The sequence below is a fragment of the Gobio gobio genome (genome assembly GCF_949357685.1).
Source record: "Gobio gobio genome assembly, chromosome: 17".
NCBI lineage: Eukaryota > Metazoa > Chordata > Actinopteri > Cypriniformes > Gobionidae > Gobio > Gobio gobio.
The window spans coordinates 17,844,771-17,861,809 of NC_137110.1; the positions used below are offsets into that span (position 1 = coordinate 17,844,771).

At 39.3% G+C, this 17,039-nt stretch overlaps 1 protein-coding gene across 1 annotated transcript in view; it reads left to right on the plus strand.

Annotated features, from left to right (window-relative positions):
- The window catches only part of brinp3a.2 (bone morphogenetic protein/retinoic acid inducible neural-specific 3a, tandem duplicate 2), a 48,711-nt gene that overhangs the window by 9,016 nt on the left and 22,656 nt on the right, over window positions 1-17,039 (plus strand). Inside the window, exon 2 of the mRNA XM_079841673.1 lies at window positions 3,362-3,664. Coding sequence (XP_079697799.1) covers window positions 3,465-3,664 — 200 coding nt within the window. The 5' untranslated portion in view covers window positions 3,362-3,464. The remainder of the gene's footprint in view (window positions 1-3,361; window positions 3,665-17,039) is intronic.

Genomic DNA, 17,039 nt, shown 5'->3' on the forward strand with positions numbered 1-17,039 from the left:
AAACTTTCTTGTAATAATGGGAAACTTTCTCATAATTCTGACTTTAGTCTCATAGGGCCCTATTTTAACGATCTGAAACGCAAGTGTCAAAACGCGAAGCGCAAGTAACTTTGTGGGCGGGTCTCGGCGCTGTTGCTATTTTCCCGGCGGGATAAATGGCTCTTGCGCCCGGCGCAAATCTAAAATGGGTTGGTCTGAAGTAGCTTCATTATTCATAGGTGTGGTTTGGGCGTAACGTGAATAAACCAATCCGAGCGTCATCCAACATTCCCTTTAAAAGCAGGTGCGCAAGTTCCATTATGGATTGCTATTATTATGGCGTATTTACCAGGCGCACGCCAGGAGCGGTTCACAGCCGAGGAGACTGATGTTCTTGTAAGAGCAGTGAAAGACAGAGAAGTGAAGTTGTAATGTTGTACATTATGGTAAAGGTGATTTCACAGTCTTTTTTTTTTCAGTCTTTCAGTTTTTTCAGTTTTTCAGTCGATTTTTGTTCCTGGTTCTTGACGGACAAACCAATTTGTTAGATGTCCTTATATACATATATATCTTGCCAGAAGTTGCCACTATTGGGCAAACAGGTCTTATCCTTAATTATTACAATTAGCCTGAATAATTTGTAAGCTAGATTTATGCCTATTTTTTCACATCTTCGTGGCACACCACAATGATTTCCGTCATCTCATGTGTTAATATTTTTTTAGTGTAACAATTTATGATTTGCAAAAATAACTGTTGCATCTGTGTAGATTACATGAGCAAAGTGTATGCGCGTTGTGCACGCTATACATTATGGTCAAGCATGCGCCCTTAAAATAGCATAATGAACAACGCGCAACGCGCCACTGACTTTAGACTAGGTTTTTTCTGGTCAGTGGCGCAATTGTTTAATGGAACAGCAAAATAGCACCAGGGATTGTTTGCGCCGGAACACGCCTCCTTTTTTGCGCTGAACCGCCCAGGTAGCGCAAGTTCATTCACTAGTTTAGCGACGTGCTTCTGTGGAGGGAAAAGCGCGCTTTGCGCGGGTGCAAAATAGGAATGACACATGCGTCGGTGTACAAAGTCAATTGCGCTGGGTGCAAGATAGGGCCCATAGTCTCACTCTTGAAGCTAACACGGAAGTGCAATTCATCGAATGGCCGCTAGAGACAGGCTCCAAAAGGGAGTCAATTCTATTTATCCCCCATGTTAAAATGCCCATCTTTACAGCATAACAAAATATGTTTACAGACTGGTACAAAATGGATTTTGGTCTATATAGCTAATTTTGCCCTTTATCGAAACTGTGAGGGGGTGATTTTCTTTTTTAATAACTCATCCATTTAAATTATATTAAGCCTTAAAGTTCTGGGTGTGGCCACTTCAGTGACAGGTGGATTGCCGCTTCTGCCGTTTGTCTGCTGTCTGCTAGTCCACCCACATACCGCCATGCTCATTTTTGGTTATCCGGGAGTGAGGGGCTGCCAAGATGACGACAGCCGGCTCCGCCTACTTTTGGGCTTCAAAAATGCTCTTCAGAAACCTACCGGTGATATCACAGACATTTATTTTCGATCGCTTCCTTTCCTCACGTCTTTGTCTCAACATATCTCAACATTATGTTCAGAAGAGAGCATGAGCCAGAAGCCCCATCTACCTCAAAGCTTTGCTCTGCCCTTTTGACTTACATTATATGCCTTTTAATCGTCACTTTTTTCATGTTGCCACCTTCCAAGCTGAGCTACCATCCAAAAAAAAAAAAAAAAGAACTAGAACACAACACAACAATGGTTTGCTCTTGGGAGAAATGTAAACAGTGATTTTACACAAAAGCAAAGCGCTTGTTACTCAAGGCAGAAAAATAGCAAGTCAAAAGAATAGCTGATGGAAATGTGGAGATTGCGGCATTTGAAAGGCCCTTTTTTTGGTGGTGCACTGTGGCGCTGAAGCGCAGCGCATTGTAGGATCCCTACTGAGTGGTTACTGTGTTCCACAGAGACTTCCTCATCAATATGCATGGAGAAGTACGGATGTCTGCGTTGAAGAATTAGATGTCATGCAGCAAAAGCCTTGCTTTTAAATCTGCTGTAATCACAGCAGAAAGCATTGTAGCCTGGATCAGGGCTGTATTCACACCGTTATGAATGTGCGTGTCAGCATGCAACATACATTATATAGTTGTGTTGGAAATAAGGGTGTAGATGCATCACCCAAGAACGACCTCCCATAGGAATAAATGCCAAAGGTGGACATCTTATGATTATGACTTGAAATGTTAAGCTTGAAAATATTTCATTAATTGATATGCTGACCAACAGCTATATACATTTTATCTCATCACTATCTGCACTGCAATAAATGTAAGCATAACAGCGCTTCTGTTTTGATTTCACAGTAATTAGAGGTTATACTAAGCACTGATGCACAAGTCAGTGTGGTGCATTTATATTGCATGTTTTATATTTAGGGTCTGTATTTTGCATCTCTTTTCACACTGTTACATATAAGTATGATGGTTTTTGAAAGTCGCCCACACATATGGTCACATGGCACACATGACTTGACAGACTGCCATCAGAATACAGTAATGAGACTTTTTTTCAACATCTGGTTTGGTCACAGCCGTGAAGAATGATTGACAGCACTTGGTGGAAATATGGAAATAATAACAGGGTTAGAACAAGGGGCGGGACTGCAGGAGACACTGAGAACTAACTACTGAAAGAGATGTCGAAAATGTTCTCATGGCATCTGTTTACCATGGGACTGAATTACAGTGGCTGCATTTAAACTGTAACTAGTGCTATTGCCTTTTTATACAGTTTGCACTTGAAGTAAAAAGCTTGTGGAGAGCTACAAATAATTTGGATTAATATAAGCAGTAACATATTTTTATGGAGAACTTCTCCATTTCAAATACCAGCACAGTTGCACAGCGGATGCTAAAATTGGAAGCATGTGCACAGAAGGATCTTATTATTTCACTTACATTCTTTTATTGTTAATTTGGTGATACTTTGTTCCTCTGAAGTACTAAAGCACTCATTACCATGCAGAGAACATTTTTATGTGAATACATTACACTTCTCACTTACAGACAATTAGTAGATTATTCCCACAAAGAATCATCATACTTTTCTCCCCTGTCTATGTTGACAAGATCTCTCCAGAGTCCTAAATAGTTTTTGTGGCCTCAAGGAAACAGAATTTCCAGCTAATTGCCTCTCTATGTCTCTCTCTGTGTGTGTTTGTGTGTGCATTTTTCACTTAAATGAACAGTTGTTTTGGTGAGTTTTTCTGAGTGGAGGTGAAGGTGACTAAGTGTTTATTAATGTATCTTTGTCCTTTCTGTGTGATTATGTCTGCTGTGTGTGTTTAGGTGAGCGTTTGTGGGACCGAAGCCATGCTGATCTTCAGTGCCGGGTGGTGGAGTGTGGTCTTGCACCAGAGCCTGTGCTGCTGAAGGCTTGTGCTGCTCCCCCATGGCTCTATGGGAGCTGCTGCTGCTGACTTTCAGCCTCCGCTGCTGGCTGACAAGCTCTGTCAGTTTAGCTGAAGAAGGCCCTGCAGGCCCCCTGGATTGGCTTCTCTCTGACAAGGGCCCCTTTCACCACTCACAAGAGTACACTGAATTTGTGGAGAGGAATCGTCACGGATTTTCCACAAGATACAAGATCTACAGGTTAGTTGTAATTGAATTGAGGCCTGTACGTTTTGATCATGACCCACTTTCTAAACCAGTAGTACTACTGTATATTATCAGAATAACCACACAGAATGCATTTTGTATGTTGAATTTCTTAGAATCGGAGAAAGTAGTAATTTCCTCTTCTGTCATTCCAATTCAATTTCCTGTGGGTGTATTCAATTCAAAATCCAACTCGTGAATTGGAAGAGATGCTATTATTATTATTTTTATTATTATTTGTTCTGAATTTTTCCCAACTCTGTTATTCTGGTATGGTATGGTTTTTATAAAACAATTATGTTTTAATCAGTGCAGAAATCGAACATGTAAAGAACTTAAACCGTTTATTGGGCAGGAATGGGAAATTTAATTTACAACACAGAATTATATAAAGTAACAATATATATCATATTTGGATAAAAAATTATTATATTATCACCAGAGTGTAGCATATGTAGCATGTGACACCATATGTATCATGTGAATATTAAAAGCATATTAATAAAACATAATATATTAGGCTAATACAAATTTCTTCCACATATACACTCACCTAAAGGATTATTAAGAACACCTGTTCAATTTCTCATTAATGCAATGATCTAATCAACCAATCACATGGCAGTTGCTTCAATGCATTTATAACTCCAAACTGAATGTCAGAATGGGAAAGAAAGGTGATTTAAGCAATTTTGAGCGTGGCATGGTTGTTGGTGCCAGACGGGCCAGTCTGAGTATTTCACAATCTGATCAGTTACTGGGATTTTCACGCACAACCATTTCTAGGGTTTACAAAGAATGGTGTGAAAAGGGAAAAACATCCAGTATACGGCAGTCCTGTGGGCGAAAATGCCTTGTTGATGCTAGAGGTCAGAGGAGAATGGGCCGACTGATTCAAGCTGATAGAAGAGCAACTTTGACTGAAATAATCACTCGTTACAACCGAGGTATGCAGAAAAAAAAATTGTGAAGCCACAACACGCACAACCTTGAGGCGGATGGGCTACAACAGCAGAAGACCCCAACGGGTACCACTCATCTCCACTACAAATAGGAAAAAGAGACTACAATTTGCACGCGCTTACCAAAATTGGACAGTTGAAGACTGGAAAAATGTTGCCTGGTCTGATGAGTCTCGATTTCTGATGAGACATTCAGATGGTAGAGTCAGAATTTGGCGTAAACAGAATGAGAACATGGATCCATCATGCCTTGTTACCACTGTGCAGGCTGGTGGGGGTGGTGTAATGGTGTGGAGGATGTTTTCTTGGCACACTTTAGGCCCCTTAGTGCCAATTGGGCATCGTTTAAATGCCACGCCCTACCTGAGCATTGTTTCTGACCATGTCCATCCCTTTATGACCACCATGTACCCATCCTCTGATGGCTACTTCCAGCAGGATAATGCACCATGTCACAAAGCTCGAATCATTTCAAATTGGTTTCTTGAACATGACAATGAGTTCACTGTACTAAAATGGCTCCCACAGTCACCAGATCTCAACCCAATAGAGCATCTTTGGGATGTGGTGGAACGGGAGCTTCGTGCCCTGGATGTGGATCCCACAAATCTCCATCAACTGCAAGATGCTATCCTATCAATATGGGCCAACATTTCTAAAGAATGCTTTCAGCACCTTGTTGAATCAATGCCACGTAGAATTAAGGCAGTTCTGAAGGCGAAAGGGGGTCAAACACAGTATTAGTATGGTGTTACTAATAATCCAGGTGAGTGTATTTTGTCATGTAATATGATTGAATTTCTAAATATGTGAAGTTCTGTGTATTTTCTGTTGCTATATAACTGACCTGTCAACAGACTAATTATTACTATTTCTTTGTATTATGAGTCTATGAACAATAAATTAATGAGCTTGCAGGAAAATAAAAAAATATTTAGTCAATACATGAATAATCTGGCAATGAAAACACTACACGTCAAAAGTTTGGGGTCAGTATTTTATTTAATAATAATAATTAATAATAATAATTAATATTAATAATTATTATAATAATTATAAATATTATTATTATTTCAGCAAGGATACATTTCAAAATAAACTCTGTTCTTTTGAACTTATTCATGAAAGAATCGTGAAAATATCTGTCACGGTTTCAACAAAAATATTAAGCAGCACAGCTATTTTCAACGTTGATAACAATAAAAAACGCTAGTTGAGCACCAGATCAGCATATTAGAATGATTTCTGGAGGATCATGTGACTGAAGATTGGAGGTATGCCACTTTGCCATCACAGATATAAATTACATTTTAAAATATATTAAAATAGAAAACAGTTATTTTAAATGGTAATAGTATTCCACAATAGTACTGTTTTACTGTATTTTTGATCAAGTAAATGTAGCTTTGCATGGTGAACATAACCACTTATTTCAAACCAGATCTATCCAACCCCAAACTTTTGAACAGTAGTGTATTCTAAAAGCCTTAGATTTGCTGAAGTGGACTTGTTAGCAGTAACATTATATAAAATATATGTTGAATTGCATTTCTGGTCCATTAGAAGGTGAGCAGACATTCCAGATCTTAAATTAGAGGTTATATCTCCTACATCATGTTCATCATTGCAGGGACAGTTATCGAATATTCATCTGTTCTCAGAAGCCACAGTTGACATCTTCTAATTTGTGGAAGCTACTTCATGGCTGCTCTGATTGGCCCTTCATCAAAACATTGGAGTTGTTTTAGTCTGTTAGCTAAACCTGGTGCATCAGAGGCTCAGCAAACCCTCTGCAAGATTAATAGTCTTATCCTGTGGCCGACTGATTAGTGGGCTCTTAATTCTTATTACTCGGCATTATCACCTGTTCCCTTGAGATGGCTACTGTCAGCAGCAAGGCTGTGTTGGGGGAAGATTACAACAACTCCTTGATTAAATAAGTGTGTTATAACAAAATACTAATTGAAGGTGCAGCTTGCACATGCATGCCAGAGTTTAGGTAAAACATTTAAATATAGTAATTAAATAGACAAACTAATTAAGCTCTTAAATCCTTAAGGACAACTAGGGTAATGTTTCAATTATTTATTATTATATTATATTATTATTATATTATTATTATATATTATATTATATTATATTAAGGGATAATGTACATCCACCCAGTTGCTATCGCAGAACTGATTCTGCAATAACAACTTGCTGGATGTAGCCTGGATGCCAGCCGAATTTAGCCCCACCCACAACATTTGACTTCAGGAAATTCGGTCTGGACTTGATCTGTTGTGGAGCAACTATCCCCGAACAGGAGCTGTTCGGACCAATGAAATTGTCAGGGCGGGCTTTATACGATGATGGACCGATGATAAACAGTAACGGCATCATCCACATCACTAAAGAACGCTTGGGTTGAATTCGTTCTAATCCTAAACGGAGAACTTGTTCGTATATGCATTCACCTTTACTATTTCTCTCAAAAATGATGATCGTGTTGGTAAGTACTCCGTGTATCCTTAAATTCTTATACAACACCGGCAAAGATGGTTTGCACTCATCTGCCTCTTCTACTTCTTCCAGTGTGCGTGCAGTTGAGTTCTGTTGATGACTATGCATCGCTCCGTTGCTCTGATTGGTTGTAGGACTATCCAATTGAGGTCTTTCCTGGTTTGGTTGAAACACACTTTCATAATCACAGCCCAATGGAGCAGTATTAGACTCATATTCTGACTATAATTGTGTATGATGACAACAGGCTTGGCTGGATGTGCATTATCCCGCTTATTACAAGGCTACTTGCCACATCAGTAAATAATTAGACAAAAAATATTGACTTGAGTTGAAATATTTTAGGTTCACACACTCACACCACATGGACTTTAGTTTTCAGTCAGTACCGTTTTCCCTTAGTTAGTTTGTTGTCATGGATACTCATTAGTTTCAGCTATGCAATAAACAATTATCTCATTATCACCACTACTTAAGTCCTATTTTGCTTGAGTTTCACTGTTGAGTCTCGTATGTGCTAAGGTGTTGCTTGCTCGTATTTGGATTTACCATGTTCTGATTATTAAAGACTGCCATTTGATTCTCATCCTCGTCATTGTGTGTGTTTCACAACCACAGCGTGACAGAAGACCCATCCAAGATTAGATAAGTGACATGTGTTTTGAAGCTTTGTTGTTTTGGCTTCATGTGTTTTGTTCCTTTCTGCACCATGGACCACTTGGCAGCAGTCAAACTGTTATGCCTTGAGCAGAAGGACTGCTCCATCGAGGTATTCCTCAGCCTCATATTAGCTACATTGTTCCCAGACGACTGCCCCTGCAGCTTCCTGCATACCATCGTCAACACTGCCACCAAAGCGCAGCTGGCCTATCAAAGCGCAGAAGGCCCTCGAGGGAGCTTCGCCAAATACGTAGAGTGGGTGCTGGTGTCCTGTGATTTGCCTCTTACAGTTGACGTCATCAATGACAACAGCAGCCCCACTCCCAATCTAGAGCCCAGTCAAGCACCATCAGACTGAGAGGAGCTGCAGCTTGAGCCCAACGCAGACAATGAGCCTTAGCCAGCGCCATCAGGCGTCTGAACCAAACATTGCAGTGCAGCCCGAGCAGAGCCAGGTGTGCGTGCCAACTGCCCACTGTGCCTCCTATTGCAGAGGGAGTGCTGTTGGACTTCGAGGGAATGGAGTGTAGCCTTGCCCACCCTCCCATCACTGAGAGTGAGTGTTTAATCTCGGCGCTGTTAGACTGTGATCTTGGAGAGGATGTTACCCTGGCCCCAATGCTTCTACCTGAATCTGTCAGTTCTCTTCCGTCCCTGCCCAGCCTCTTTCTCCCCCCACCTCTCCAAACCACTTCTAATGACTTGTTTTTTTTTCCTGAGCATCTGTTTATCCCTGCAGTCTCTTCATCAGTCCTCAACCAATCCTGCCACCCAGTCGTCCTTGTTTCTCATCAGCCCCTCATCACCACATCAGCCTCCTCTCAGTGGCATGGCTACAACGTGGACATGCTGGGAGCCAATTCCTCCTGCACGTGATGAGCCCGTGGCTCTGCCTCCAGACCCGTCGCCCTGGCTCCTGCGCTCCTCCTTCCCTCGACTCAAGCATGGACCTTCGGCCGCTCTACCTCGTAAGGGCTCCCTCGGACCGTTGGCTCCACCTGGGCCAGACCTCACCAACCCTCCGCTGCGGACTTGTGGGCCATCCGCTACCCAGCGGCCCTCCACCCCTTTGGCTCCGGCAAGCTCCACCCTCGGTTCCACCAGCTTGTCCTCAGCCCTCAGGATCCCCACTTCCATCTCGGGAGATTGTCATTGCGGCTTCATTGCGGCCACACAGGTCATCGGTGTTCCATCACTTCCTCGGCTCTACGTCTGCACGGTGGGCTCCACCTGACAGGTCATTGTCACCTGCCCTCGTCTCCATGTCGTCGTCATTACCTTCACCATCATGGCTCTTCCCTCCTGCGACGGTGGGGCACAGTCTTGGCTGTGGTCTGGATAATCTGTAACCTGCCTCTGCTCAAGGCTATCCACTGGTTGCCACCTCCATCACCACCCTGGATTCTTTTGGTTCTGCCTCCTCCCATCGTCTGTCCTCCTCCAGAGCCTCCTCCTGCATCCCTCTGCCTGTGTGTGCCATCCCTTCGCCAGTCCCTTTCACCATCCCATCGCCATCTCCTCATCCTCCTCGCCTCCTTGTCACCACGGTGTGAGGATGCACCTTCCGGGAGGGGGCGTTCTGTCACACTCTCACACCACATGGAATTTTGTTTTTAGTCAGTACCGTTTTCCCTTAGTTTGTTGTCATAGACATTCATTAGTTTCAGCTGTGTACTAATCAATTATCTCATTATCACCACAACTTGATTCCTGTTTTGTTTGAGTTTCACTGTTGGGTCTCGTATGTATTAAGGTCGTGTTGATTGCTTGCTCGTAGTTGGATTTACCCTGTTCTGATTATTAAAGACTGCCATTTGATCTTCATCCTCGTCATTGTGTATGTTTCACAACTCCAGCATGACATTTAGTAGGTCTTTATAACGCAAAGCTTCCCTGAGGAAAGCAGTTGCTAGCAAGCGGGAAGTTCAAACTAGACAGACATTTAATGGATATGGTACAGTCATACCACCAGTGTTAATTTCGTTGACAAATAATTTTTGTCAACAACCTTTTTTCACTGACAAAAACGAGACGATAACTAAATAAAACCCTTTTTTTATGACAAAAGCTATGGCAAATCTTCTGTAATTTTTGTCAACGAATAAAAAAGAGACAAATGTTAGGGAGGGACGATTAGAGAAGAGATTAAGTACTGAGAGTCAGTACTGATGTCCTGTGTCATAGATGCGTACATTTGAATTGTAACATGCTGATCTAACTGTGGGAAAATGTGGCGCTGTTGCACATTCTACAGGCTCACGCACCAGCACTTCAGACTAACAACAGTAACGACACATATTATTCAATAAAGTATCAGGGTTATAATAGTTAACTAAAACCATTAAAAACGTATTTGAAGCTTTAGCTTAACCTGATATACTAACTAAAACAGAAATACATTATAAAAACCATAAAGATTTTTTTTAAACAAACATAAGTGAATTGAGCTCTCTTTCTTGTATTTTTAATGTCAAAACACAATTATGTAAAAATGTCAGTTTTGACATATTCAAGTAACAGTCTGTTATGTTATGCTTAAATGCTCAATTAATGCATTACAATTTAACTAAACTCATTAGATTTTAGTCAATTAAATCTACTGTAGATTTAGTCGACTAAAACTAGACTAAAACTAAAAACAATTCAATTAAAATATGACTAAAATGGCATTTTAGTCAAAAGACTATGACTAAAACTAAATCAAAATTTGCAGTCAAAATTAACACTGCATACCACTTATTACACGGCATTTCGCCACATAAATAATTTTGGGGATAAGAGATATTGATTTGAGATGAAACTGTTTTAAAACTTACCTGTTTGTTATCTTCTAATCCCTTACAGTAAAGAAAACAAACATTACAAAGTGGCAGCAGCTGCAGTTGTATGAAACAAGAGAGTGACTCCACGATACCCAGATGACATAATTCAATAATTGTACACAAAATATTGATTTGAGTTTTCAGATTTTATTAGCTCAACAAAACTTCCATGAAGAAAAAACGTTCTTAGTAACCGTGTAGTGCTAATTTCAGTTACCCGGATGAGCCTGTGTTATCAGTTTTTACCGGTTGTTCTTGGGGAATAACTTTACTTATGATTTCAAAATGTATTTCAACTTATAAAGGACCATACATAATACATCTAAATTCAGCTTTTCTATTATATATACTTTCTTTTGGTTCAAGTAGGCCTAGCCTGACAATTATTTTGCATTTCAGTCCCATTCACATCCTTCCCTGCCTATGAATAATTACAGTTGCATTGTTTGACAGTTTGCCACATTTATTCACAAGGTTATTGTTGATCTTGTTGTCATATTTAGTTATTTGTTGCCTTGTGATGTTGATATGAGTTTGATCCTTCACTCAAAAAGATTAGTTTGTTGATAATTACTCTAGTCATGCTTCATGTACCAAGTGTTTTATGAGGGCTTCATGTTTCACGAATGTTTATTTGATGTTATCTTGTTATTTAGCATAATGGCAGGGTCAGACTACACACTATTTTTGTCTCTTACGATAGTCACTGTGTCAGATTATCCTAAATTCTTGTCTTGGACAAGAAATACTTAAGAATACACATTGCTTGCCGACCAATCATCGCAGCCCGTCTTTAACGGCATGTGTGATGTCATGCGGAACTAGCAACTGATTCCAGAAACAAGCATAAACAAACAATGGCTACCAAAGCAACATGTTAGCTTAATGCTAATTCCAGTATTCACAGGGTTGCTGAAGCACCTCTGCTATCGTTCTGCAGCCTGTATCTTTTTTCACTCTGTCATTTTAGTCTCTCGTGGAAATGTCATAAAGGCAGATGTATTGTTGCCATAGCTCCACAAAACTTCCCTCCATTGCATAATTTCACCTATAGCAGCAACAATACCATTGTCTCTCTTTTTTTTTGCCATGTTTGAAAGCTGTGTACGGAAGAGCTTCTGTGCTCCTATTGGTCAATTGGTCACAAATGTGACGGAACCTATTGTGGAAAAACTGAAAAAAAATAAACAAATAAATAAACATGCTAGTCTTTCTGTCATAGAGTACGACAACTGACATTGCGTCTGCGCCACTTCACGTTGTCAGTTGTCGTCCACTATGACACACCACACGAGATAAAACAAACGATTCTTGCGGCCAAACGCCTATTGTTGTTTACAAATCTCCACGACACCCTACATCAAACAGATAGTGCCAAAATCTGGCTGATATTTTGTAGTCTGAACCCGCCATACATGTACTGCACATTTCTTTAAAAAAAAAAACAGCTTGTAGAGTGACTGTTAGATAAAAATGACTTTCACACAGATCTTATACCATATATATTTTTAAAGTATTTCATAAGCTAAGCAATAGTTATGTTGATTCAGATATCAATTGCTTGTTCTTTGAAGTGTGAGACTTCTGAACAGGAAAAGATAAATGCGGCATAGCTTAGTGTCTATAAAAGTCTCATATTACGCTTGTGACATCCGTAGATCAGATTGCATCTTTTAATGCTAGTCGAGATTCTCTGTAATATGTTGCAGAGCCTGGAGCATTTTATTCAAACAATCTCTTTTTTCAGTGCATTTTCTTTCTGATAACAACATATGCATGTAGCAGACCTAGAGAGATTAAAAGTGGCAATATTATATTGGGGATAGCTTTTTTCTCCTTCAAGCACAGCTTTGTTGCGTTGCTCAATTCAAATAATCTGCAATGACAGGTAGAAGATGAATTACCAGAAGTGCTTCTCCTACTTACAGTGGTGTGTAACACTGTCGTCCGGGTAATGAAAGTGCACCATCTCATCCCTCCTTCAATTTTCCACGTTCTTCTTGATTGAATTTGAAAGAATTTTAATGAGTTCTTTGTTGGAAATAGCTCCTTTTTATTTGGGAGATTTCACTTTGTAGAATATTGGGAAAATGCCATGTCATAACATTCAAAGACGGGGTCCAAGTATACCACCTGCTTTACTGAACCACTTCCATGGGATAGCTTCCAGAGATGCTGATGTGCGCACAGACTAAGGCTATTCTCTCTCACACAATCTTAATAATGTAAGTGGGAAAATCATTTTGAAATTGCTTGTAAAAGGTCATTTCATAAAATGCTATTTCTTTTCACGATGACAGCTGCCCTTATTTAAAGTTTTCTCTTTTTTGGTCCGCTTCCTTCTGTATGATATTCAAATAATCTTTTTAATACATATCTTAAAGTCAGAGATAAAAGCTTATGACATAAGCCTCGAGTACTTTTTGTTCTGCAACAAAAAGCTGAGAAACAAAGCACAGAAAGCAGAGTTTCAGTGCTGTTGTGAAGACTGATGACTATGGTCATAATGAGCATTTCATATAGCACAGCAGAAGTCTCATATAGTGCTTCCTAGAGAAGCCTTTAAACTGCTCCCACACAAAGCCTTACCTGATAAGACAATCCAAGCTTATCTTGCTCAGCGGTGACGGGAAAGAGAATGACAGGGAGGATTTTCCGTCTTTACTTACCTCTTTGTGGACACCTTTGAACTCCTGAAGGCTAGCTCATCACAGTTCCCAAAGAACTGTCCAGTTTAAAAAGTGGCTTATCATGGTGCCATGTGAAATTGAGAGAGATCATCGAAATTCAAGCGAGCAGTCATCATCCCATTTGCTGCTATAACACATGCCAAATACAATATTACCATATTTTACAGCAGCTGAGGGCGTAGCTTATGAAATTACAGAAAATTGTATTCTGACAGAAATCCAACAACAACTTCGGCCATACATTAATAATGTGTGTTTTTGTGACATAATTTTGACATAATTCTATCACTTTTGCCCCTTATGAATTGCAAAAGAGCAGATGGAATTAAGGGCGTTTGCTGGAATGAATCAATCAAACATCTGGGTCGGGAGGCCTCTGTCATTACTCCTGATTTAATGTGATAGATCCCCTTTCAGAAGGCCACCCCAGCTCCATCCATCACCTGTGCATGAGGTTACTCACTATTTCTCAGCTAACTGAGAGGACGGGCTCTTATAGAAGAGAGGCGCGTAGTGATGGAGGGTGTTTTGAGATACATTGAGTGTGAGATTGAGCCAATGCCTTTTGTAGAGGCATCTGCCTATTTTAGCGCGTGCATAATTGCATAACGCAGTGCTTAAAAATAAGGACCGGGGGTTGAAAGAATTATAGAGAGAAAAGGCTTGAATACTTAATTGCCTGTAACTGCATGAATTCAATTCGTTATTTTTGTATGCATTGTGAGACAAAGAAGAGCATTTGTCTTGACCTGTCGCATAAGAAATTAAATAGTTTCTGTCAGGGCTAATTAAAAACAAGTTTTTTCATTTCTTCATCGGCTACTCATCTTGTAATAAATGGCACAAATGCTTTTAGTATTTTGCTCTAAGGGAGATCCATTGGTCTACTAGGCTGTGTTTACGTCAACTACCTGGTTCCAGTTTAGTAGCCCACATACCATTTTTCAAACAACAATTTATGTCTACTTTGAAAGGTGACTTGGTGCTCTAATGTATGTCTTAGTTTGCATTAATGTCTCACTACATGATATATAGCTACAGTTGAATTAAAGGCCTGTTTGTTTTCATTGTGAGCAGTTTGGATTGCATCAATCGGCTGACATAAAACTGTGCTAAGAACTGATTTAGCATATGAAATGTCAAATAATTTGTTGTAGGTGCACAGAACAAGATATATATATTTTGAATGCAGGCCAAACCTGCTGTATACTTTCACACTTTACATTAAACTACATTTTAATCATGTATTTCATAGACTTCGGAAAGATTTGACTTAATATTTAGATTTATATGCATCAGCAGTTAATTTGTGTCTGACTCATAAATATCACTCCAATAGTGACAGTGATAAGACCGAAGTCATGCTGATTGGTTCACCACATCAGTTACGTAGAATGGAGCTGCCATCCTTACAGGTGGATGGCTCCATTGTACAGTTTAAAGACAAATTAAAAAATCTGGGGGTGATACTTGATCCCAACCTAACGTTCGACTTACAGGTTAGAAACACTATTAAAGTATCTTTCTTTCACCTCAGAAATATCGCCAGATTGCGCCCAATGTTAACTTTTACTGTGGCAGAAAAGCTAATTAACACATTTGTCTTTTCGCGCATTGATTATTGTAACTCCTTGCTGGCTGGAATTTCAAAGACAAATCTCAACAAATTACAGTTGGTACAAAATTCCGCTGCACGCATCTTAACTGGAGCTAGTGTAAGAGAGCATATTACACCTATTCTTAAATCACTGCACTGGCTGCCAATTAAATTCCGTATTGATTTTAAAGTATTACTTCTGACCTACAAAGCACTAAACAATTTGGCACCACAATATTTGACTGACCTTTTGACACCATACACCCCAGTTCGAAATCTTAGATCCATCAATGCAGGTCTTTTATCGGTCCCTGTAACTCGCCTAAAATCTATGGGAGATAGGGCTTTTTCGAATCTTGCGCCTAAACTCTGGAATTCCTTGCCTGTAGAGTTACGAAATGCAAATTCCTTGCACATTTTTAAATCCAGCTTAAAAACATTCTTGTTTAGGGAAGCGTTTGTGTAATTTTATTTTAAGTTGTTTTTAGTTGTATTATATTTTCTTTTTGTACTATTTATTTTTCATATATATGTGTGTGTGTTTATGTATGTATGTGTATGCACATGTATGTGTATGTGTGCATGTATGTATGTGTATATATATATATATATATATATATATATATGTATATATATATATATATATATATGCACATATTGTTATATTCTGTTGTGATTTTATGTTCTTATGTACAGCGCTTTGAGAAATTGCCTTTAAAGGCGCTATATAAAATAAAGTTATTATTATTATTATTAATAGCTTTAGAAACATTTTGTTTTTCATATGTATGATATAATGAGTCAGTTATGTCGTGATTCTTTGGAGGAAACATAGGAGTGGCAACAATCAGTACGTTTACATGGACAACAATACTCCGATATTAATCTGATTAAGACCATACTCTGATTAAGAAACTACCATGTAAACAGCGATTTCTAATTACCTTAATCCGGTTAAAGCCATACTCGAATTAAACAAAAATCGAATTAAGACATGTGGAGTATGCCTGTTTTAGTCGCATTATCTAAGTGCATTGTAGACATGTACACACCTTAATCTAACTATTAACGTCGTGAAGGAGTTTCCGCCGCGTTTTGTGACAGGTCACACACACACACACACACACACACACACACACACACACACACACACACACACCAGGCAAGTGCAGAGGGGAGGGCTTTGGGGGCTCGTATCAAAAGTATATAAAGTGCCCCTCTAAACAATCATCAATAATATTGTGACAAATAAAAACAGAATTTGAATTATAATTAATATAACCGCACGTACAAAACAATGCGCTTAAATTCCCGTTTATCTTTTACGTATCTTTCAGTCTGAAATGTCGTTGCCATGACGTGTTGCTATGGTGCGTGACTGCGTGTCTTGCTCATAGACCGTAAAAACTCTGCTCACTCGGACACGGCCTCCTCTAAAAAAAAATTCTTTGTGTTGCAATAATGCTCATTTTAAAAGTAAAATACAATCATTTTGTATCTGTAATCCCAGATTCATATTTGTCTGCTTACAACAGCGGTCGGGAACCTCTAGGCTTGCGAGCCATATGCCATTCAGTGAACGCTTGTGGCTCGATGGCAGAAAAAAAACAATCCAAACAATCACGATTTTGAAACCTTTTCATCACATTTTCATCATTTATCAAAACTATTATTCGAAATGTAGGCTGTCAAGAAGGAGGCAAGATGGGCAGTGTCTCTTAAAAAAACCTGAAAGACAATATTTAATATTACAAAAAATAAAACTATATATATATATATAATATCATAATATCATAAAAAAAAGTATAAAAATCACTCGTTTTTATAAAGTCACACTGTCCAACAGCGACACCCGCAGGTAAAGTTACAGCGGGTTGCCTGAGCCCATTGATTTGAACACACCCACTAAAGTCGCGCTATGATTGGACCCCGGACAGCGTAGCGTGGCATGGGGACGTAATGACGTACCATTAATCAAACTATGTTCTGTAACATGTAAAACGGGAACATGAACGTAATATTCTAAAAGCAACTCATGTAAACACCTTAATCAGATTATTGCCTTATTCAGAGTAAGGTCAATAATTAGATTACTGCTGTCCATGTAAACGTAGTCAATTACAAAAATGCATG